Source organism: Drosophila serrata, unplaced genomic scaffold, assembly GCF_035046125.1.
Source record: "Drosophila serrata isolate PLE 108 unplaced genomic scaffold, ASM3504612v1 contig_240, whole genome shotgun sequence".
Taxonomy (NCBI): Eukaryota; Metazoa; Arthropoda; class Insecta; order Diptera; family Drosophilidae; genus Drosophila; species Drosophila serrata.
The window spans coordinates 6,442,723-6,468,448 of record NW_028257138.1 but is presented as its reverse complement, the minus strand read 5'-3'; the positions used below and the strand labels follow the sequence as shown (position 1 = coordinate 6,468,448).

At 39.1% G+C, this 25,726-nt stretch overlaps 2 protein-coding genes and 1 long non-coding RNA gene across 4 annotated transcripts in view; 1 reads left to right on the top strand and 2 right to left on the bottom strand.

The window, feature by feature from the left end:
- fipi (factor of interpulse interval) overlaps positions 1–25,726 on the top strand; it is a 79,067-nt gene that overhangs the window by 31,522 nt on the left and 21,819 nt on the right. The gene's annotated exons all lie outside the window — the stretch shown is intronic.
- Positions 5,065–6,120, bottom strand: LOC147644011 (uncharacterized). The gene is made up of 3 exons (XR_015271223.1): positions 5,812–6,120; positions 5,706–5,729; positions 5,065–5,641 (listed from the first exon to the last, which is right to left on the bottom strand). It is a non-coding gene; the product is annotated as an uncharacterized LOC147644011 (long non-coding RNA).
- Positions 7,648–8,910, bottom strand: LOC110179165 (uncharacterized). Its single transcript, XM_086830924.1, has 2 exons — positions 8,715–8,910; positions 7,648–8,648 (listed from the first exon to the last, which is right to left on the bottom strand). The coding sequence occupies exons 1-2, from the start codon at positions 8,775–8,777 to the stop codon at positions 7,770–7,772; spliced, it is 942 nt and encodes a 313-aa protein (XP_086687050.1). The 5' UTR covers positions 8,778–8,910; the 3' UTR covers positions 7,648–7,769.

Genomic DNA, 25,726 nt, shown 5'->3' with positions numbered 1-25,726 from the left:
TACAAAACATTCCAATTTATCTCTGCGAAATTTCCATGACGCTTCCTTATTGAAGTTGCATAGTTTTAGATTTGACAAATTGCCAGACGATTGGTATAATAGCTGACTGAGTCGACAAAGAAGCCAAGACGGAAAAGGGTTTTGGCCTGGCTTTGGCTTTGGCTTTACGGAACGTGTCTGTAATTGGGGTCACGAAGAGCATATCAACGGAGGACATTGTCGGGCCCCCATTTTGCCATTTTGTCAGCAGCAAACGTGGCGGGCATAAACTTTTGGAAAAGTTATGCGTCTCCCGAGAATGTGCAACAATGCTTCAGCTTTATACAGGAAGAAAAAATCAATAAAAGAGTTAAGCAGGAATTTTTTTAAGTTTTATTTTCAATAAAAAGAATGATAAAGATAATGCTGAAAGAAGTTAAAAGTGGTTATTAAAAGTATTTGAGACACAAACAATCATAAACTTGGTTTAAATAAAAAGTTCAGTGAATTTATATTCCTTTTTATAAGATCCCTAACTATTTAAGACAACTCTTCTGTCTAATATTTTCCCAATTATCCTATACTTTCAAAGTCAAAAACCTCTTCTCTCTGTGTAGCCATCGTCCACAGCTCAAAAACCAAATCCTGAGTCGTTGTAATAAACTTTGTTTATAACGCGTCGCCGGCTGAACTTGTGCAAACATGGAAAACCGTCGAGGGAAATGCATAGCTGAGAGAGAGATCGCTGAGTCCATGGAGGCGGAAACTCAGCGTTCAGTTGAGAAGGAAGCGGAAGTCGAATGCACTGCGACCTATCACAAAACAGGGATAGGGACAGGACACCTAAATCCACTCCACTCTCTCTGTGCTATATCACGAATATTCCCTTCGACTTTTGCAGGCGTTGAAATGCGAATTTTGTTGCTCTGACGCTGCGCTTGTTTAACGCATTTTAACTTTGATTAATGACTTGACGGCCTAGGATCGCATTGCAGGATGCCAGGATGCAACTGGAACCGCTGGCATTTGTAACTGAGTTACTCATCTACAGTCATTGCATGGCATTTTCATTGAATTTGTACATCGTTTTGTACTTAAGCCTTATGGGTTTTATAGCGAAGGGAAAATATATTGACACTTTAATAAAAACAGATGTGACATTTGCAAAACCTTTCAAATTCATCTTCATTGATGATAAGGGAAGGCATGATGACACTTTTCAAGTGGCAGATTTATTATAAACACTTTTCATTAGTAAATAAATTTATAGAGAACTTTAAGAGGTTATCTACAGGATTTATTCCTATGCTAAGTTATATTATTTGGGTCTATAAACTATTTTATGGGGTATTAATAAAATCTTAATTATAATCTAACAGATTAAGGTGTCACAATGAATATTTTCAGCGAACTTTTTATTACCATAAATATCTAAGATATCCACTTTCCCTTTTCGTTCCCCTAACAATAATCGAAATTCTTTGAGTCTCTTGGCCATTATTTCCACTCAACTCGTTGACCATCCCAGACACTTTTCCATTCAGAGGCGGAGCTTTACATGGGTTTGCCTATAGCCAGACTTTCCCCACAGTTTTCCGAGCAATTAATTTCATTATTTTTCATCTGGCTGCATAATTTCCATGAATGGCAAATCGAGACGCGCTTTGCGAGCTATCAGCGGGATTCCCCGAGAATGAAGAAAGGCAAAATAAAAAAGGAAGAGAAGAGAAAGCATGCTGTGCAAATTGTTAGCACTGATTTATTATTTATTGCTTTGCTTTGGGTCCCACTGATTTATTTCGAGCTTAAAGCCATCAGTCCTTTGTCCCTATATTCCAGGGATTTCACTTCTGTCTATATCATTTTTTTAATGTTTCAGTTTCGAAACATGGAAAACGGGGTCAGGCAATTAAATGATTTATGCCATTATTTATTGTTATGCTGCAGGAGGGAAGGCTATATATATCCCGAGAGGAGACAACGCAATCAATATAAGCCCCTGGGCATTGCAATTCTGTTGTCATTTGTTCACACAGCGGATTTGCACATGGAACAGGCAACAAAAGCTGTTTAAATAACTAATAATTATCTTGTCGGCTTTGCCACAGAGCCCAGTGCTATCCCATCCATTCACTATTTATGTGCATAAGCCGCTTAGTTGAAATTAATTAACATTAACAGCCACAGAAACAAGAGAGAGAAACTAAGCATCGTCTCGCGGCTTGTTTAAATATTTATTGTCCGCCGCCTCGTTTATTTTTAATGACATTGTAAGCCCAATTCAGTTATTTATTTATATTGTATAACTCGCACTCTTTTTTTTCTATTTTGTGGGTCTGCGGGCAAATGCAATAGGCATTGTTTTGTGTACAATTTTATATAATCTAATTTGACACGCTTTGTGCAAATATTTGTATTTAATTTGTATGGATTGTTAATTAAATAATCTCTCATTGCGTTTGTGTTTGACATTTAGGTGGAAAAAACGCCGCTAATTGCATTATAGTGACATCTGAACTGGCGAATATCATACGCAACTAATTTCCATAAAGAAAAAATGTGAATGCGAGTTTAAATATTAATCACTTTGTTTGCACAATTGTAAGTTATGAACTATTTCATAATCAGAACACTGAACATGAAATCCATTTAATATTAAACGCTGAAGATTTATGAAGGACTATTAATACTTGAAATAAATTAATTATGAAACTGATTATTTATGTGAGAATAGGGGGGTTTAAATAGAGTTAAAGAGCTGAGGTAATTTAATGGCATTTATGCCTCTTATATTTAATAAAACAATAAAACAATATTACAAATATAGTAGCTTTATTTATTATTCATATTCTTTATAAATTGAATCATTGAAAGGGGGGTAAAGTGTTATAGATTCATTCATTTTCGTATAGTTCAAACTTCAAACTTTGACTTCTAAGTAGCTTTAATCTCAAGGATTTCCCATTAGCTCAACTCTCTTGTATTTTTCCCAACTCAACTCTTAAAGTCCTTTCGAAGGGAATCGCTTGCTTTCCTTTGGTTTGAAACACAACCATGTTTCATATACTTTCCGTGAAAAGCACAAAGCATACTTTCGAGCGCTCTGTTCAATGGCAAACACGGGGCCAGCGATTCCGCACCGCCCGCAGTTCGGGGAAAAAAGAAAAGGACCAAAAACTGAATGGAACAATAAGGATGTGCCCGCGGCGCTGCGATGCTTCGCTTAATCAGCAGCCCTGACTGCGGCACATAACTCAGATATAGTACAGGCACTACATACGCCACAGAAAAGAGCACCCCATGGTCCTCGCCGCAGAATCGACTGGAAAAAGGATAGTGTGATCCTGGCAGGAGACAAAGAAGCTGGGAAAACCCGCTGATGCTGCTGCTCTGCACTTTAATTTTAAAACAAATGCTGGTGGAGCCGCCACTCGAAATTCGGCAGTCAGTCAAGCGCATTTAAGAGAGATAGAGAGCGAGGGGAGAACAAAATGCACCCAGAGAAATGTTCTCACAATATGGGATTTTGCTTCCCAAAGACGCTAGTTGTCGTAGAAAATATTTACCATATGTTTAGGATTAAAATTGTGCGTGAATTATGTTTCAACTAAATTATATCCACTAAAAGAAAAGGAATATATGACACTAACTTCGGATAGCCAAAGTATATATACATATATATATACTCTTGAACTTTCCCATTAAATTATAATGTAACTTTTTCGAATCAAATCAATTTTAAAAAACGCATAACTAAGCCAAAAATGCCTTAATTTCAATTCGGAAACCGTTCCTATGCTAGTTTTTATCAGGGCAATAAAACTGCATACTAAATTTAAAATGTTATTTTTTTTTGTCTTTTTTGGCCAAATTTTTGTGAAAATAATCGAAAACATTTTCAAAATGTTATTTTCAACCGGGTTGGGTTTAATCGATTCGCCTTTTGATGCTGATCAAGAATATATATGATTTATAGTTTCGGAAATGATTCCTTCACTGCGTTTTGAGCTTCTTACTTAAATTATTATACCCTGAAAGGCCATTAAAAATATGTGTTTGAAATCACTAAAATATCATAAAAGTCATACTTTCAAGAGTATTTAATTTTAATAGCTGAAATTTAATATAAATTTCGTAAATACTCCCTTCAAAAGAGGTGGACACTTTCTCCTCAGTGAGTTGGGGAGACTTTCGTGCAGCCAAGCGTGCTCTAATAACAGTTGCAATCAAATCTTAGAGCAACCGCAAGTGCATGCCACATACACATCCACTTGCACTCACTCACACACACACACACACTCCAAATACATCCTTATTCGAGGAGCTGTCTCTCACAAAATTAACCACAACAACCCGCCTACTGTTCGCCAGGACTTGGTATTACAGGCTGCCATCGTTGCGGTTTGTTAGGCAACTTATTAGATTAGCAAGAGGGGCACCAGGCACAGGACATCTCTCGATTTTCAAGAGGGGCGGCGATGCAACAGGCCGCCCCCCGGATGCATCCGGCTGACCACGTCACTGTCCGACCACAAACAGCTGTCAGCCGTTCGCCCCTGGCCTTTGATAAATATGATTAAACCCGCACTGTCGTCACCCCTTTGCCTTTTGACAAATTTAAAGTACATCAGCCTAATGACTTGGGCTGTCCCATTCGTTACATGATGGATGGATGGGATGTATAAAACATCTCTTGTCCAGCAAATACATGACGAATGGTTTCTATCTATCTATGTATCTCTCGGTTCGCCTGAGTATCTCTCAGTTTCAGTTTCTTTTTGTGGCGCAAAAAAGCATGCTATGAAATTTTATTTATGCCACTTTTGGGGCTGCTGCATGTCACATGTGCACAAAGGACCATTGTCGGTTGCGGGTCGCTCCACAGCAATGCAATGTGCCTCAAAAATGCTGATGGTTTAGTCAGCTTGATACCCGGTAGATATTTAAGTTATATGAACAGATATTTATAAGTTATATATACGAAATATCCTTGTAACTATACGAAAACAATTTAAAATGAGTTTAAAGTTTATTATGAATCATTAATGACTCATCTTTCACTTTAAATTATTTACTAAAATCTCCTTTAAAGTATCAAATATTCAATTAAATAACAACCGAATACTTCCCTTACAATTTCGATTCAAAGACATTGCAATTTGACTTGCTCTTTTTAACCAAAATCCCATATGCAGAAAAATACGTTTCTAATTTGAAAGATGAATTAGATTTCCAGCATTCAGAGATTTGCAGCTTTTGCAGTTCCGTTGTCCGTGTCCAGGGATCGGATCGGAGAACTATAAATTTCATTTGTCACAGCAAATCCCCAGAGCGGCTTACAATGAAGTTCATTTCACAGGCAACGAGGCGAGGCAGGATATTTTTACGTAGTTTGTGGCAGAGTCAAAAACACAGCATAATGCACGTCGCACATGCTACACACAAACACACACACACATTGTCTGGGCGAGACAGCTGACACAAAAGCCACAGAGAACAATTTAGATATTTTCTAAAGATTTAAGCGCTGTGGGAGAAGGGCAAAGGCTGTCGACAGTTTCGGTTACACAGGACCAAGGACCAGGGTCCTTTGCTGTTGCTGGCCGCCTGTCTATTTGTTTGCCATTTAAATAAGCACACTTCCCCAGGAAGAACGAAGTAACTAAAAATAGGAGGGGGGATATGAAAGTAAAAAATATATATTCATATTCATGGGACATTATTACTTATGCTTATTTGTTGTTTGTCTCCTGCAGGTACGTCATATAGAGGGAAAGGGAGAGAGAGCGGTTACCCCTAAGTGGCTCACCTGGCATTTGCATATGTGTGTACCTGTAACTTGTATCTGCATCTGTTGCTCCTCCTCCCAGCAGCAGCAGCAGCAGCACTCGAGTGTCTTAAGTTCCGGGTAAGTGGGGACTCTGTTTTTTTCTCCCTGCGAATTCCAGCAAGTGCTACTGGGCTGCCTCCTCGAGTGGCTCTGTCCCATGAAGTGTTTGTCGGGATGAAATGTATTTGGGTTCGCAGACGGATTCCTCACACAATTGTGACCTCAATTTGAGGCAAAAGTTGCGGTGAATGTGGAGCGGAAGCTCAAAGGTGCCTTGAGTACATTTTCATATGCTACCAGAATGTATGAATAAATTTCATATTCCAGGGCTTTAAGTAAAAGAAAAAAATGAAGTCAAAGCGCAGGCCCACTCCCAAAATATCACAAAATATTATATAAGTTTCTTAATATATTTTCAACATAAAATCTCTTGTCTCTCCACTCACTACCAGCTAATTTTCTTGGCTATAGAAGAGCCAACCGCCAACGTAATTAACCCATTTTCCACGTATACTGCACCGCTGGCGAATGTGCCACATGCCACTGCGGCATCGGTGGCCACAAAGAAAAGCGCCAAAAATCCGCAAGCGGCGTGCAAAAATTTTGCTTCGCTTTTAATGGCTCACATGTGCGAGTGTGTGAGTGTGCGTCCATAAGAGCCTTAACTGACCGGCACACACACACACAAGCAAAAATACGCACACGCACATCACAGGAAGGGAGTGAAAGGATCGCTTTAAAAAGCCATTTCGGTTTGCTTTCCCCTCTGTTTTTTTTTATTATTTTTGCAGAATCCTCACAGGACTCGGAATGGATGGCACACATCGCTTAAAGTGGCCACAGAGCATCAAGGGGGCTGGATTATAAAACACTTAAACGATTTTAAGCGCAATTATGCGGGCAGCAGCACGTAACACGCCCTTTGAATTTAATTTTTATTCGCAATGGGGTTTGCTCATTAGGTTTCCAATTTAAAGGTAGTTTTCTACTAATATATAAAAAATAAAAGGAAAAGCAAAGGGAACTAGTTAGGTAAATTTATATATTTAGAAATGAAAACAAGAGCCTGTGCCCCGGGGCAGATAACCGGGGAACAACAGAAGCTGGGATGCCCGGACAACAATTAGAGCGTCAGTTCACCTGCAGGGGGGAGAGGTAAAAAATAAGAAAAAGTTTGCATTGCATTTATACTACGTACTCTTCACTGGGATTTAATTTCAAACAAAAACGTTGCCGCGCACAATGCACGGCGAGAACTAGTTCTGGTCAGCGTTTCTTGAACGACAGAGTTCCCATTGTTGCCATAATAAACTTCCGGCTTTAAATTTCAATTGTCCTGGTACAGGTGAAAAGCAAAATGCTGCCGGATGCTGCAATACCTTCTTCTGACATTAATTAGCCCAAACATGTTGAAACGGAGAACCTTACCTCCACCCTCCTCTACGGCCAAAGATAATGGCAAAGTTTTCAGCCAACTACTGGTGCAGCCTGGCAGAGTGGCAATCCCATCTGAAACTATAGAATTTTTAAACACAATTTGAAATTAGCAGGATCTAGACACTTACAAGAACTTATTACTCCTACTCAGAGACACTGAAGCCGGGCCATATCCACCGGAGAAACCAAGGTCTGGTTGGATTGATCTTCTCCAGGGATCGCTTCTTGGCCAGAGTCTTTTTGATCGCTTTCTTTTTTCCCAACTTGATTCCAGGCTTTTGTTTTAATATCGGCGCCTTTTTTTTCTTCGGCATCGATTTCTTTTGCTTTTTCTGCTTAGGCTTAGCCTTCTTAGCCTTGGTTTTGCATTTCTGGTCAAGTTTGAATTTAGTAGGTGGCTCGTTATGACTATGCAATATGTCGGAATCGGTCTCATTGAATGAATGCCTGGAATGCTGGGGCCTAGGTTCGATAATAGATCGGGTTGATTCAGCGATCGGTGAAACTGGTTCAGGCTCTCGGCTTAAATAACAAAATAAATAATAAAATAATAAAGCTTATAATAAAATAAACATAATAATAATAATAAATACCTCTTGGTGGGCTTCTGCTTCACGAATTGCATCTTGGCAAAAGTATCTTGATCACGTTGAATTGGCCTGGGGTTCAAGCCATTTTGACCTTCATTTATTAATGTTCTCGGTCTATAAAAGGGATCTTCATTATCATCTTCGTCTGCCTCGTGCTTCCTAGTTGAAACATCAGGAGCTGGACACCGGCGCACTTCTAAATCCATTGGCTGCCGGGACTCCAAATAATTTGTATTATTAATATTTGGGGTTGCCAGAACTGGTAAACCGTTCGGTAATGTAGATTCAACAAGCACATCTCGACGTGGATAACGGAAATCCGGCATTATAATGCTCTTCTGTTGATTTGAAAATCCTGTCTTTGGCATCGAAAATTCTGCCATAACTTTGGTTCGAAAGTCCTGTAGCGGCTTCGGAGGCTTGCAATCTTTATTTGTAGTTAGCCATTCTACCCAGTTTAGTTCCCTGTCATTTGTATTGTCAGTGGACTCGACTTCTTCAGGCTCGACTTTCCTTGGGACAGCTCGATTTGGTCCGTTTTGCAATTGTTTGGGAGGCTCTATCTGCTCGTCATATGAAACTTTTTCTTCTAGTGGTTCTACAACTTGCTTCTCGACCTTCGGTTTCCTGGACTTCGTGGTCTTTTGCTTCAAGGGCTTCTCCAATTGGTCACTCTGCCAAATCGAAGATCTCTTCTTTAAGACAGTTGATATCTTGTTCTTTAGGTTAGCCTTGGGCTTTGTGGTATCATAGCTTTTCCTTGGCTTCTTCGCCTTGCCCTTTGCCCTTTTCGCAGTTTTCCCATATTTACCCTTGGGATCAACGTGGGTTTTTTTTTGCATTAGCTTTTCACGACTGTTGCCATTGTTAGTACTTACATTCGGTTGGAGAGAGATCTGGCTCGATGTGGTAGAATCACTAGAATTATATTTATTAACCATACTGTTTCAACTAAAATTTTGAACTATTATTTTCAGCGAAATTTACTTAAATGCAAAAATAGGAAAACGAAAATATCAATAATATTTGGTGTTGTCGGAACGTTTGTTCACGTTGAACTGAAATCTTGGGATAGGGAGAATACATAAGTAAACAAATTTTAAGTCAATGCTGATTTGATGGAAATTTTTGTTAAATTTTTTAAATATTTTCCTTAAAATCTGGAAAATTTGTCAATAATTTCACACGGCAATTTATAGCATGTCCTTCTTTCGGTTTACGAGTTCCGCTAAAGTTTATATAATGGCTGGGACTTCACACTTTCGTTGGCTGAACTTTGTCCACCGCAGACGACTGTTTTTGTTGTGTCTGTGGAAGTTTTTGTGCAAATAAAGAGAGCCGCCATTGCTTGCTATTTGCACTTGTGCCAGCACTAAATATTTCAAACGAAAAGCAAACAATAACAACGAATGTCTGGCGGAAGGAAGTTCAACTTAAATAACGGATATTGGCTTAAATAAACAATGGCGTTCGACGTGGCTCCCTCGCTTCCTTGTGTGCTCTATATATGTGTGTGTGAATCGGAAAGCGGAAGTCGCCTGCCCGCCATTTTGTGGGTTTCGGCACAAAGTTAACTTTTGCCGGAATTATTGCAGCTCGATGTGCAACAGCTGTGCTTTTTGAAACTTCTTCTGCCGCCTTAATTGCTTGTTAATTAGCATAGTTTCAACCGAATGAAATCGGAATATTGCTTTGTGCTTTCCAAACATGAAAAATGGCTATCGATGGGACAATGTGACATGCCATTGATAGAATTTAACAACCGTGCAAATATTTGACAGCCCGCCTAGCATTTCGTGGAAATCGGTCAGTGAGGTGTGAGAGTGCGAAAATTGACTGGATTTCGGGGAAAATCTATATTTGTAGACAGAAAAAGGGACACAAAGTGACAGGACATGGCATTCAGGTCACTCCAAATCAGTATTATTTGCACTCTTTTTAATTTTTAATAAATGTAAATGTGAGTAGCCTAAAACCCATTTAACAAGGTGTCACACCATAATATTTTCAGGTGTGTTTTAGCTAAATAAACCCAAAAAAACAAAAACTTAAAAGTTGCTACTTAGCTGAAAAGCTGCTTATAAAGTAATACCCTTCTCACTTCCACCGTCAGCAGCAAGTCACAGAGCATTCAAATTATTTTTAAACCCAAGGACAGCAATGGCGACAATATTTGCACAGCAGGAGGAAAAAAATATAACAAGTTAAGCGAAAAACAGAGCAGAGCAGAGCAGAGAGAGAAAGGTCCTGCTGGTGGAAAGGAGGAAATGGTTAGGTGCCCAACCGACGCTAAAAGGATAAGCGCATTAAGGCATTTACTTTGCGATTGCAATGCGAATCTTGCCGGGAATCGTGGCACTAATACGTATATCCGGCAAACCAAGGGCCATCGAGAGTCGATGGCAGTGGAAGGAGACTCCAACCACTAGGACACACACTAACAAGGACATGTACGTGTAGGAGCACTCTGGCAAAGCCCGTTGTTGTGCCGACACAAAAGCGCAACAAACAAGCAACAGCAGCAGCAACAGCAACAGCCTGCGGGCTCCTGTGGGGCGGCAAACTGCAACGATGACAAAGGACATGGCAACAAAGCAAAGGACGAGCACATTGCACTTTGGACCCACTTAATCCTGGCCATTGTGTTTGCCTTATTATGACGCCACCCCGTCTCCCTCCGAAAAACATGCGAGAATTGTCCTTGCAGGTGCCCGGCGACCAGCCTAAACACAAAGAGAAAAATTGTTATATTTGTCCATAGATTATGCCTTCTTAAAATTAAACTAACTAACTTACTAAGAAGAATAATTTTAGCTTTTATTCAGCGATATTTAAGTTCTCTTTAATTAAAAGGACACATCGACATCCTTAAATTATTTCGAAGAGTGCAAAAAAAGCTGGCAAAGCCTTGACGACAGTTTTATGCTTTATCAGCAAAAGGAAAACTTGTTTGTTTTTTCCTACGCTCCGTCGGCTGTAATGAACGGCGCTGTCTGTCTATTGTCTGCCAAGGGAAAAAGAGGTCGGAAAATGGGGAGGAAAATGGGTAAGAGAGGGGGAGAGGAGGAGGTGGACCGCGTGTGTTAAGGTTACACTTTGTTTTCTGCCCGACCAGACGGCGCCAGTCGACCCCCAAAATAATGCTCAACCATCAACCTCTTGGCATTGGCCATTTGCCGGGTAAAAATGGTTTTTCTTCTTTCCTTTTCCTTTTTTTTTTTTGTATTTGGCAAGCATTGGGAAATCGATAATATCGCTATGAAGTCATGATGCCAAAATTAAAACATATTTAAAGCTAACCCAGCGCTTTGAATGCTGAATATGGGCTGAGATTGTGGCGTGATATTTATGAAATGAAAGGGTGTTTTTAAAGGATTTTATTTTGCAAAAAGCTAAATTGAAAATAATCAGACAAGGGTTTGACGTTTCCATGACATTATCAGGGCAAGAATTATGGCTTTTCAAATTTGTTTACAAGTAGATGGACAAGATAAGCTTAAGCCTTTGAGTGATTTATGCATAACTCTGGGAAACATTTGAATTTAAATGAATTTTAAAAGAGATGCTTTTGCAAGGCAAAACTAAATAAAGAAAGGTGTAATGAAAGTTACTTTAGGTATTTTATAAATAAATTCAGAACTTAAAAACAAGTATAAATTGCTAGATAATACATTTAAAACAATTTAAAATACATTTTTAAAGCTATATCCATACATCAAGGATATTAATTAAATTTTCAGCAAAACGACAAATGAGTTGCATTTCAATCTTTATCAAATAAAATGTTATTAATTTCCAAATGAATTTAATCGCTTAATGCGAATTAAAGTCTATTCTGGTGTTAAATTACCTTTCATCAGCATTAATTAATATGTTTTTCTGTTTGTCTCTCAAACAAATCAAAAGAAATGCCAAGCAGCGAATACTGATCATTCCTACGCGCAAATTGGCTCAAATGAAAACTAATTAAATTATAAACATTATGCGGGATGGCTTTAATAAATGAGCTCCACGAACACAGACACTCAATCAATTTGCACAAACAAACAAAAACTAATTATGCTGTGGTGAATATTGAATGCTAATAAATCAATTCATTCCGCACATGGCCCCAGCTTAAATGTCCTTAGAGCCAGGGAATGCCACCTCAAACCTCCTTCAAGTTTATTTTTCTAGGTCATGCTCGGAGCGCTCCACAAATTTTTTTGTGAGCTGCTTCCTATTTCGGCAGACAAATGGCGTCGCAGTTTCGTGGCGCCATCAGTTACTTGTCGTTGTTGCTGTCGGTGGGTGTGGTGGTGGTATCCTGCCACATCCAGGATACCCAGCATCCTTGCCGCTTGTCACTGCCAATTTTTACTGCTGCAATTCTTTCGCCGGCTTGTCGGGGGATAAATCCAGCGGCCGTTATCGGGTGTTATACTCCGCCGGAGGTCGCGACGCGAATGCCAGGACTGCCTCCAGGACACGCGTATTGATTTCCCACGCCGGAAGCCGAAGCTCCTTTTCAGGCATTAAAGTTCCCGCTGACTGCCGGCACTCACTGGGCTGGTTATAGTTATAGTTCTCTCGAATCCATCAACAGCTGTCAAATTACTTGGGCCATTCCAGGCTTTATGCGGGTCTGCAAAAGATTTTATGGTCACGTTTTTAGTTTTTACTGCTGCTGGGGATTCTCGAAATTGATACTTGAAATATGGAATTTTAAATTTTTTAAGGGCCCCTTGTAGATAGTAATTGTTGAAGGGAATTTGGGTAATTCGGAAGAATTAAATTTTGATTACATGGAATTATTTTGCTTCAGGAGGTTCACCCTTAAATCCGTTTTAAATTCTGAAAATATATTTAAAAGACTATTTTCTTGCTTTTATTTGTTATTGAGAAATCTAAAGCCTTCTATGTTTTCCATAACAAAACAAATGTATTTGCTTGAAATAAACGGATTTTCTTAGGCTTTCTCTACCAATTTACTTCCATCAAAGTTGTGTGTTGGCCATTTGCTTGATTATATTTTATTTAGTTCATCAAATACGAATGTGTGGTTATAGATTTTCCATTTGGTAATTGATTGGCATAATTTCCCCTCGGCACGAAGCTACTCCTTTTCACTTGGCCAGCTCCTTTCAGTTCATACAATTACCGCCAGCACTTGTTGTCGTCTACTTGGCTCTATAGTTTCTAGTCTCTATAGTTTCTAGTTTCCAGTTCTTTCCTTCAATTGACATCTAGAGCCCGGTTATTGATGGCTTTTATTGCACAATATACGTTTCATTTGTTGCGGATGCGGTGGCACTGGTGGCTGCCGAGTATCGAGATGCGTTGGAAAATCCTTTCATTTCGTGGCACATTGCCCAGAGCCAAGTGCTTGACGTCAATCACATTTCCTTTGTAATAAATCCGCTGGCACAGCAACGGGATCGGCATCAGTGGCAAGTCATGTTAAATTACGTGCAATTAAAATCTAATGCACACAGATACTGCTACCGATGCTACAGATACTACATAGATACTTGCTGCACTGACGGATGGCTGGATTGATGCCATATTGGCTGCCGCGGGGCCATCGGTAATTAATAAGCTGCAATGGGGATAGGGGGATGGAGGTATATGTACCACGGGTCGTATACTTTATGGGGCACAGCTGCAGCTGCAGCTTGGGCTAAACTATTTATGCGGCAATTGAGTTTTGCGAAACAAATTTTCAATTTGCAACGTGCCTAAATGGGTTTGCTCAGGGAAACGGGCGACAGGATACAACCCCACAGCACCTCCCCTCGACCCACAAATTATAATGAGTTAATTTGACGCCAAGGGCTATGTGTTTGGAAATATGACGGCATCTTCTTGTATCCCAACAAACCCCAAATAGGAGCTTTTTGAAAAAGCAATTTCAATTAGTGAACCGAGTTTGTAAAACTGAAAATTTAATCACCAGCGAATGGCACTTTGTATCCATGCAAATGTCCTGGCAATGCCACACACAAAAGCACACAATTAAGCCAGGCTAAAACCGACGGCATAACTAAAACGAAACGAAAACTGAAACATCAAGTGGATAAGCGAAACTCATTTACCTCCAAATGTTAACCATAAACGCAACTATTTTGGCATCTCATTTGCGCTGTTTGTGCAGTGTCAAGTGTGTGTATCTGTGTCTGTGTCTGTGTATCTCTGTCTGTGTATCTTTGACTGTGTATCTGTGTCTGTGTTTGTGACAGGCGGCGACAAACGGGCGACGACACAGCAGCAACAGCAGAAGCAGCAGCAATGGCGGCAATGTCAGTGAGACAACCGGAAATACCGAGGCAACTTCCGTGTCGTCGACGCCAGAGTTGATCTATGTATATGCGAGTGCTGTCTGTCATGAGTGCTATTTTCCATGCTGTTTTCCCCAGTTTTCCACAATTCGGTGCTTGTATTTTTGGCGAGAGAGATGACTTTGTTTATGGGCAGCGTTTATTTGTCAGGAAAAGTCAGGGGAACAGTGGAACCAACAAGTGACTTAATTTAAGTTAAAAAGCTAAAGAAAATTGAATGATTAGTTTTTATAATATATTGATTTTTGCTCTTAGCTCATTAAATATATTAAGAACCTAAGTGATTTCTATTAAAGTTCTCTTCACTTTAGTTAATAATTGAAGTACAAGTACCTAATAGCAATATAGAATCCTTGAAAATCATAACAAATTGATATTGCTTCCTTAATGCCTGCCATATGTTTCAAGACATTGGCAAATTGAATTTTAAAATCCTTTTCATGTGAAAATTATTAAGTGATAGTAGCAATTTTTGCTAGATTTATGCTTCAAGTCATTTTCATATGTCATAGCAAACGAGAGCCAGACCGAGTGGCAGATGCCAAGGACAAAGCGGATGCGACTTATATTACATTTAAGATGAAACACGTGCCCCACCATAGCCATAGATGCGGATGCTCCAAAGCTGGAGGCGTGACTCTCCCAGGAGCTGCAGTTTTCGGCATGCAGCTATGTCTGGCACATTGGTTGATTTATGTGGCAATAAGCAGATGCAACCTGCGCCGAAAAAGATGGCGGCAATAGGGACGTGCAGCGCGTAACTGATATGCAGCGATTAGCTCTCACACACACACACATGCGCACGCTGTTTGTCAGGCGAACAGGAAACGGAAATGCAATTGGTTTTTGGTCTGCTCTGAAATTACGAGTGCAGTTGGGATATTGATTTTCAGCTTGGTTACCAAGAAAACTATAACTCATTGCAACACATGTTGGTTGGGGGGCAACTTTTCAGCCACAAACCTGCCGCTACCATCGACCCTGTTTGATGCCCCATGCCCCATGCCCCCGGCGGCCTTGTCAATGTTTTCCGTGCTACTTTTTTTTATATATATACTTTTTTTTTCTATCTTTGGGTTGGTAAAACGGCGGGTAACAGGGGGTAACGGCCAACTTATCCATTCACCGCAGCCCTTTGAACTTTTGCCTTGGCAAAACGTAAAGTTTAGTGGCAAAAACCGCATTCTGACATTTTGCCAAATTCGATGGTTTTTGCGGTTGTCCATGTTATATAAACAAACAGTTTGGGTTGCACAAAGGATTTTTTTATAGAATGTTTAAAGTTTATGTAAAATGTATATTGAAAATTTTAAAAATGTCAAGCAAAGCAAGCCAGGATATTTAGTAAAGTTTCCCCCAATATAAATTATTTGCAAGAACATTACACTCTTCAGCTAATAATATCGATTAGTAAACAAGTAAATAAGTATGCATTGATGGCCAAAAACGTTTTTGACAAAACCAAAGTGTTTGAGTGGTATTTTCGCTATTGGCAGATTTCCAATGACCCCTGGCATGTTATTAGTTATCATAATATTTCGGGCCAAGACATTTGGGCATTTACTTAACGGCCAACAGAGCACACAGAAGTAAGCCTGCCTCCAAGAGATGAATAAATGATGAACTGGTCTCGATGGAAATGTCAATGTTGGGCATTTGGCTTTGAAGTTTGGCTAACAGCTAATAAATATTAAAGTTCTTGCCGGCAGCCGGCAGTCGGAGCAACAGAATGTCAATTGCTGGAAATTGAGACAAAGCCAAGAACCGTAAGCGGCTTAGGGAGGTCGTCGTCGTCGAGCTGGTTCGTCAAGCAGAACCATAACTATGTTGCAGATGGTAATAATAGTCGGGCATAAAAAGGATTAGGCGGGACACATTGTTCCCGGTGCGGAGCCCTTCGGTTCCAGGAAGTCGTAGTAAGGTAATAGACCGAGCAGGAACCCCGCAAAAGCACAGAGAGCTTAGCTTCGGTTTTCACTCGAAGGACCATGAAAGTGAGGGAGTGGAAAAGTGGACAGAGCGTCTGACAGGACGACTGATGCGTGATGACAAATTCGCAGAAGTCAACAAAGTAACTTGCTCTTCAGAAGGAATTATGTTCACACACAAAGTTGAGTTGTGAGTGGAGGCGAAAGTCAACGAAATAATTAGAGTTTTCCGACAAAGGTTAATTACATTTTATGTAGATTTTTAAAAATTAATTTGGAGTTTACTGAGCTAAGAAATATTATGTTGGGTACTGTAAATAGCAACTAATTGATGATTTTAATATAATTTTAAGTTTCTAAGCTAAAGATTGGGTTCACTGAAGACTTTAGTTTATTAAAAAGACTATTAACTTCCTTGTCAAGAAAATCTTCTCCTAATATATTACTTTTCCCAAATGAAGTTAAACTTGTAGTCTATTTATTAAGGAAAAACATTTCCTGTGGAAGCCCTAAGTCTTGGGTTTATCTTCTCTAACAATGACACTGATTTGCCCTCCGAGTAAGTTAGAGTTTCCCAAATCTTGCTCCCTGGAAGAAAGGAGGACTCAAGCGGGTCAAGTGACCAGGTTTAAGGCTCAACCCCTAGGCGGTCGAAAAGGGGAAAAGAAAATTGTGCAATTGCCGGGAGAGGCCAAAAGGCAAAACAGAAGACAACCAGACAGACTAACCCCACCAAGTTGAAGCCAAGTGAAATGCGAAAACTGATAGCTGCGTTAAAGGGTTAAGCCGCACTTCCTCTACTGATCCCTGAAAGCAAGTTCAAAGTTCACCAAACAGATGCATCTCCAAATGGCCAACGTTGAATGGTCATCAACGCTGTGGACTTAGCTTTGATTTACTGCCTCGCTTGACTTCCTGCTCAAAAGTGTTGTCCGAAATGTCCCCGAAGAGCTGCCAAGTTTTTGCGCCTTGATATGCCGACGATATGATGAGGCAGAAGGCCTCTGACCTGACCACTTTCCACTTGGCCATGCCAGGCACGTTCCTTGGTCGCCTCTTTGGCCTCTTTGATTAAAATTGATGTGCCCGGGGCTTTGTCCGAAAATTTCGCATGCCGTTTATAGTCAAACATAATTTGACCTAAGCCAAGGCATAAGCAAATGTGACAGGCACAAGATTGCCAAGGCAGCTAGCCAGCAAAAAAAAAAATGGGGTAAGAACAGTGGAATGAAAACTAAAATAACAAGATAAATATAAAGATTAGAGGATTACATTTTGGCAATATTGTTTAATGTAGTTTGTAAGTATTATTAAACACTCAAGTCTTTCCTGTTATATAAAACATATTTGTAGCAAGTCTCTTTCTTTTTTAACTTACTTTTAAACAAGATTCCTGCAACATTTTCCCGGCTTCCATTTTAAATATTTTTAAAACAAACCTTTAATCTTTTGATTTAGCTTCGTAATTCATACAAAACTTTTCGATTATTTTCTGTAAATACGTTCCACTGTAGGCGAGGCATTTTTTATGGCACATAAAAGTTCGCACAACTGTCGCCGAGGCCACTAAACGTCATCATTGCAATGGATTAGCCTTAATGCGCGACCGTAATTTACAACTGCAGGCGTCCTGCTGGATTCGTCCTCATTCTCGTCCCCATTTCCCGTCGCATTCTCGTAAAAAACTGCATCTGCAACGGGCCATAAAGTCGCGACAAGTCATTTGCATATAGCCAAGGCTACGGGATTGCAATCCGAAAGCCAGTATCTGGCACACGGTCAAGGAAGTGTCCCTTTTTCCACCCAGAGTTGCTCGAGTTTTGAGCGTGAATTACTTTTTAGGGCATTCTTGTGCTTAAAAGGCGGACCAGAGCAGAGCCCAGGACACTGTTGCAAACTTAGGTGGCAAGCCGCCACCCACAGGAGCAGCCAAGGACATCGAGGACAAACAACTTGCTGTTGGCTCGTCTGTTGACATTAGAAATTGAGCAACCAAAAATGTGTAAACAAGTTTGTTTGGCCGAAGTGTTACGCATTGGTCTTCTGGCCAACAGTTCTTGGTTGTGGTCCTTTGCCAGTGTCCTTCTCTTCAGGCCTTCTCCTGGTGGTCCTTTCTCCTCAGAGCTATCGATGTCGGTGTCGTTTTGGCTCTGCTCTCGACAGCTCTCAACACCCGACACTTGGCCACAGTGTATGAGAAGTTTTTGAAAAATTATTTTCAACACAAAACAAAATGGAGTTTCCTTTGGTCCCCTCCCCTTTGGCTCCTTCTAGCTCCAAGTATTTGCTACAACATGGTTCAAATAAACTGGACAAATTGTCGGCCAGGAAGATGGCAATAAATCAGAACATGGTCAGTGACCAATTAGTAAGCAAACCGCAAAAGTATGAAACAAGTTTTAAAAGCAATATGGTAACCGGCAAACGAGTAAAAAAAGAACCAACCCCTTGGCAATCAATAAAAAAAGCAATCAATTATAAAGCCAAAACTGATAGAGAGGAAAAATACATTCTATTCGATGTTTCCTACAAATGGAAATTGAGGAAAACCTCGACACTTGGTCAATATGAATTTATAGCTAAGAGAAGGGATTTCAATATAAAAGGTATTAAGTTAACACAAATGAAGTTTTACTATAAACATAAAACAGTTTAGGAGGAAATTACAGAAATTAAAATTAAACTTATAGTAGTAGTTTCCAAAGCTTCTCTTTTCCTAGTTCTATTTAACAAGGTAAGCCTTAATTTTTCAACTCCAAACTTCGCTTCCATTTATGATGTCACAAAACTTGGACTGTGCGATGGAGGGAATTGGCATGAGCATGAACAATTTTGCAGAAAGGCATCGAGCATTGCGAATTGTGTCAAGTTGATGTTATGCGAATGCCGGAATAGTAACTGCCAGCAAACTGCAATTAGAAGCAGCAACTTGTCGTGACAATGGCAGGCATCAGAGGAGCAATTTTCTGCCAACGTAGTTTCGCATCCATGTACATGCGCCATTTAGGCCGACACACACGCACACAAGGAGAAAGTTTTTGGCCCAAAACTGACTGCCAGACTAACTGACTTAAAGCGAGATATATGGCCACAAAATGTGTGTTTAATAGTCTCATAAATGCTCTTTAATATGCATCCAAATTAATGTTTTGAAAGTCAAATATTTTGGCAGGCCATATTTAATGTTCTGCCAAATGTCAATGGCCTTCAATATCACGCATACGCCACGTTTGCCAGTCCAATGCTTCAATTAGCAATTACGGTGCACCGCACTCGTTGTTTTGCCATAAAACAAACCAAACAAGGCCAAAGAGACATCATCACAGAATGCCTCTCTCGTATTATATGCCATGATTTATTTAAAATGTCAGCGCAATGATTATTTCGCAAAACGGAATACTATTTGGCAATTAGAGACACGCCCAAAAGTGCAGATTCACTGGCTGCCATTGGAAACCAACAACAATTGATTATGAATGCGGCCCCAATTGCAATTGTAATTGCAATTCAAATTCTATTTGGACGATATGCATAGCTAAGCGGCAACGTAATGCTGCCAGTAAAACCGATCGCTAATTGAAAATGAAAATGCGAAAACACGGTTATGCCTGGATAAATATGTTCATTAGAGAGCTCACTGGCGGGATAGATTTCGTGTAAAATGGCCAAAAGGCTCGGTTGAAAAGGTGTCAAATTTACAGATACTTTAACCCGGAATAGATACTAATACCAAAGGGGAATCTGTCAGTTGATGGTTGGCTTAAAATATTTCCTACATTCAATTCTTACTTGAGTGCTTCTCTATGAATATAATAATCACTATTTCACATTGCTATTATATATTCACTTTGGCCGATACCGAAACCCACATGTTGACACTGTAATTGGTCCCATTTGAGAGCTTTTCGCATTTGCATAGCAATTCAGCAAAGGCAAAGCATCTGTTAATTAAAACTTGCTCTAAGAAAACCCAACAAGTCATGGAGTACAGGCAAATATGTCTGAGATGCTGTGAATTTTACTCCTGAAAATTCCCCAAAGTGTGAAAATTAAATTTGCCAATTTCAGGCAGTCACCATGTGCTGCTTCACAGAAGGAAAGTTTCACAAAACGGAAATCTTTTTGCAAATGCCTTTAAGTTGTATTTCCCAGAAATTATTGACTCGCTTCAATGGCATTATTTAAAATTGCACCTGGCACCTGTACACCTGAGAAGTTTCAACTTCAACTTAACTTTTGGCAGCGATTTCAATTAGCCATGTGCTTGTGCCATTTACATCGGAACATTTGCATAATCCAATCATCGGCAGGGAAACGATGCGAATCGAATCGAATCAAATAAAATGCAATTTGCACATAATTGCATTGACTTTTATGTGTCGCAATTTATGGCAATTGAAATCGATTGGGAGAGCGCAGCGCTTGCTGATCGAACAAAAGGTTATAGCATTGATCGATTGCCGGTTGGGATAATAAATTCCATTCACGCAGAAATCGCCCATCGTTGGCATTAGCAAGCAAACAATTTCAAGGACTCCTCCAGCGCCTGGACTCCTTCGTCCTGACCGCATTTTAGCTTGGCGACTTGCTCTCTGCGTTCAACGCATAATTTGTGCCTGTCATGTTGGCAGTTGATTAACAATTGTTAGCCAAAATATCAGCACAGGCTCAAGCGGCCAGGTGACTTGTGATTTATGTTGGCCCAAGTGGTCGTCAGAGAACTCGTATCTATTGGTTATATCTACTATGTTTGCTTCCTCCTCCGCATTTATCAGGAATGAGAAAAAGGCCACAAAGACTAGCGACTTGCGATAGAAATATCGATGAAAATTCTAAACACTTTGATTTTACGATACATAAATTGAATAAACGAAATGAAAATAATTTATATAATCTAAATTATATATACCTTCGTTAAAAAACAAAAGGGTAATGCCTGCCTTCATGTCATTCACCTAAACATTTTATATTTACAGTTTTCCATTCACAGTTTTACAGTTTTTCCTCTCCTCCTTTTTAACGCTCGATTGTATATGATATATATGATATGATATAGTAGTCCGATTTTCATAAAATTAAAAAAAGAATTCTAGATTAATATATAATGGCTATATATCAAAATTAATAAAAAACTGTTGAACACTAGAAAAGTTATAATTTTTTTTTTCTTAAAATTTTCCGATCGTTCGTATATATAGTCCACCGATTCGCCATGCCCCGATTTATATACTACTAAAATTATATAGAAGATTAACTCAATAGTTTCATTTAAGTAGCTTAAATTTGTTCCAAAACATATCTCGCACATCTGTGCATATGATTCCCAACTAGTTCTAACATCCCCGGAACGAAGTGCCTGCTGCTGTCCACGTCTCAGAAATGTGTTGTGTTCCAAAAGTTGCAAGTCATTGTTTATTAGTGTTCTAAGTTAGTAACTGATCATACATACTTACTGGTCATAGATACTTACTGATCATAGTTACTTATTGCTCATAGATACTTATTGTTCAGAGTTACTGCTCATAGTTAATTACTGGTCATAGATTATTACTGATCATAGTTACTCACTGCTCATAGATACTTAGTGTTCAGAGTTAATTACTGGTCATAGATACTTACTGGTCATAGATACTAATTGTTCATGGTTATAATATCATCATGTCATATGATTCCCAACTAGTTCTAACATCCCCGGAACGAAGTGACTTCTGCCGGCTATGTCTCGGAAATGTGTTGTGTTCCAAAAGTTGCAAGTCATTGTTTATTAGTGTTCAAAGTTAGTAACTGATCATACATACATACCTACTGGTCATAGATAATTACTAGTCATAGATATATACTTTTCATATTAACTTACTGTTGGAAGATATACAATTTCCATTAAATATTTATGATAAACTTAATTATCTACTGTTTTATTGATATAAATATCATTACTATCGATATTTTCTGGCTCATCTCTAGAACCCAGTGGATTCTAATAGACCAAGTTGCTACCGTCCATCGTCCACCTGCCTCATATTGTGAATCGAATTTTCGCCGCTTACCACACTGCTTGTTAGCGCTGTTGCCGGCTACGATATCAATCATACGCACTGTTTGCTGCAAAACGTTTAGCCATGAATCAGCCGAAAATGCTGAGGGCAGCAGAACAAAGCGCCGCCGGCTAACATTTGCAGTAAACTAAATTGCTTTTACTGTAGCCTCTGCCACATGCATGTTAATAAATGTTCGCACCTCCCAGCACACATACATATATACACTTCCTACGAGCATTCATAAATGCATCATACAAGCAAGTATGTATGTAGTAGTGGTTGCATGTCAAAAAGCACTTAGAGCAGGACTCCTGATGTTGCTGATGCTGCTGCTGTTTCTGTGGCAACTGCCGGCTCAAACATTTTGCGTACGCCACTCAGCAAGTAATTACATAACAACAAACCCAAAAGGGAAACTAAATTGGGGTATTGTGAAAGAGAGAATGCTCTAAACATAAAGGGAAAAAGTTTGTTAAATATTTGAAAATATATAAAAAGTAAGAGAAAGCAGAATATTATAACAAAGCTTAATATGAATATGATTAGCTAAAAATTATTCAATAATTTCATGAATATATATACACTTAGATGTACATTTCCTTCTCCTAATAAATTTCTATATAATTTGGTTAATTAAATCTTTTCAATCATTCAATTTTAAATAACTTTGTAATTAGTATGATAGTATATTCTTTGCTTAGGCTTCAATTACTTTCAATAAAAGCCTATAAAAGCATACACGCTCATTCAAGTTACCCTTATATTTTGTCCTGTTAAACTGTATATACTCTTTTGCACATAATTCCTTAGAACCCTTGAAATTTCATACAAGAGGCAAGCTGCATTGAGCTCAAGACAATGGACCAATGCTCCTTTCTTTCAAAGTGAAGCAATGGAGTGGCTCGCCTGCAATTATAAGACTCTGTTGCCTAAGCGCAGTATTTTCGCAGATGACTTTTTAAAGCTCTCGCCGAGTGACGTGGATATTTTTTGGGGTCCTTTGTAGTGCCGCGAAGTTGCAACAGGACCATGCAACGATGGACCATGTTGCCGAATTGCAAATTCGCTGGCTGTTGCAACTGCAGCTACTGGGTTTCCCCGGCTTTTAAGTTGATTAGAGGGAGTGCAGAAATATTTTACGTAATTAAAACTTGGCTGGCGCTGACGTTTGCAAGAGAATGCATTTTTTGTTGGGCGTAAATCTGAGGCGTGGCAGGGATTGCGTAACACAGTTTTTTCTATTCTGTTTTTTTTTTTTTTGCCATGTTGCATTGTCTGTTGCAAAACAAAGTGCGACCACAGAACTGGTGCAACAAACAATAACCGGTGTGCAACAAAAACAGCTACAACGAATATTGCATAACCAGAGCAACAAGAAGTGTAACAGCAAACACAACAAATGGCAGAAAAACACACACACACACACACAAAACATAGACCATATGCCACAGTCTGCGGCTTGTTAGTGTGCGTGTGTGGTGTGTTGCATACGCCGAAAAGTACTAAAAACTTTGATGGCTTTTTGTGCGGCTGAAACAGGTTTATTCGCCTGGCTAATGTGTGCGGGCGAAATGCTGCTGCCACTTTAAAGTTACATAATTCCAGCAATGACATTTTAAATGCAAATGCTGCACAATTTATGTCGCATCAGTTGGCAGATTTGCATAGAAAAATGCCTCTAACAATTTATGGCCAGACAACACTTGCGGTTAATTTGTGTAGTAAATAAATCAAATTTTATTGTTTTCCGGCTGCAAAAACCAATTGACATAATTGCATTCGAAATAAAGAACATGTTAACAACAGATTTTAGAAGTTGGAAATGGTTTTATATACTTTTGTCACAACCACAAACTCATAATCTAAATACTTTATAATAAATCTCAAATCAACTTAGCCGATTTCTTATAAAATTAAACTCTTACCCTTTTGATATCAGTTTTCTCTCTCTAAATAAAACGATTTGCTTGTGGGTTCTGGTAACTAGATTGCATATATCATTCAAGCAGCACGCTGAGAGGACCTGAACCCAGCTGCCTTCCGGTATCAACTTGTCTTCGACTTGGCCAACAATGGCACTTGGTGGCAAGCTGGGGGACTTGGCCTTCTTCTGCAACAGCGCTTTGAGAACAAAAGTTTGCAGGCGCTTCTGCCTGTGGAGGGATCCACTCAGCCTAAAATCGAGGACTTGGGGCTTGGGACTTGGGACTGAGGCTGAGGCTCAGGCTCAGACTCAGACTCAGGATGGTGAAACTCAATAAAAGAAATATTTTTGTTAGCTCACATAAAGTACTTTCATAGTTGGATGAACTGAAACTCTTGCATGGTGTGGCAGCAGCAGCAGCAGCAGCGGCGACCAAAGTTATAATAGTTTTTCAAGCAAAGCAAATGCAATTCCACTTTTGGGAAAAGTTCGCTCAATAGACCAGATTCTCCTCCTAGCTCCCCTTTCGGCTCTTGCCAGTTGTCGTCGAGTGGACTTTGGCCAACAAACAAATGAAGAACATGCGGGTCTCCACTCCCAGCATCGAACAATTGGAATTCGAAAAGTGGCCCAGCTCGCCGTCTCTCACAAATTGCTGCGACACTGCTGATAAAACTTGCCAAAGTTTTCCCCTCAAGTCTCCAAGCCTTCAGGAGCAAGACTTTTGTCAATATTTGAATACTTAAATTGCCGGGCGAGAGCTACGTAAATATGTATTCGTCTCGGCCATATTTATATTTTAATTATAATATGAACCAAGTGACCGCAAAGCCTGGCCGCAATCCATTGCTTTTGTGCTATTTTGTAAATGAACTTTGGAAAGATGATATTGTCGCTTCTTCTTGACCTCAATTATCTAGCTTACTTTAGCCAGCATTCACTTTTTTGTTGACTACAAAAGCTGTATAAATAAATTTGAGCAAAGATTATGCAAAATAGTTTGGGTAAACAATAAATAAAGAATGGAAATGGAATAAGGAATTGAGATATTTTAGAGAGGCCGAAGTTTAGTTAGCCACAGGATCATTTGTCCAATATATTGTTCTTTAGTGATTAAGATTTAAATTTTTTAAATATAAGTATATTTTACTTTATGCATTCATTGGCGTCTTCGACTTTGTATACCTTCAAGAAAACCTCAATTATGCTTAGTTTAGGTATAATAAATTTATATTTTTATATGTACATTTTTTTTGGTTAATTCAAAGTTTTTCTATAATCATAACTTAGTCAAAAATGAATTAATTTCAATTCGGAAAGCTGTTATGTGCTAGTTTTTATAATGTTAACAAATCTGCATACTCAATTGAAAAATTTTAAATATTAAAATTTTGTTGACAATTTTTGACAATTTTAAACCTTAAAAATTTGGAAATTTTTTGGAAAAAAATATAATTTACCCGGACATAGCTAGATCGATTCAGCTTTTAATGCTGATCAAGAATATATATGATTTATAGGGTTGAAAATGATTCCTTCACTAAGTTTTAGGCTTTTGACTGTAATTAGAATACCCTGGATTATTAATTGTAATTTCCTCAAGAGATCTTTTATTTTACATCCAATTTGTAAGTGAAAGTTTTACTTAAAAGCCCCTATAAGTAAATTTTACACTTAAACCCA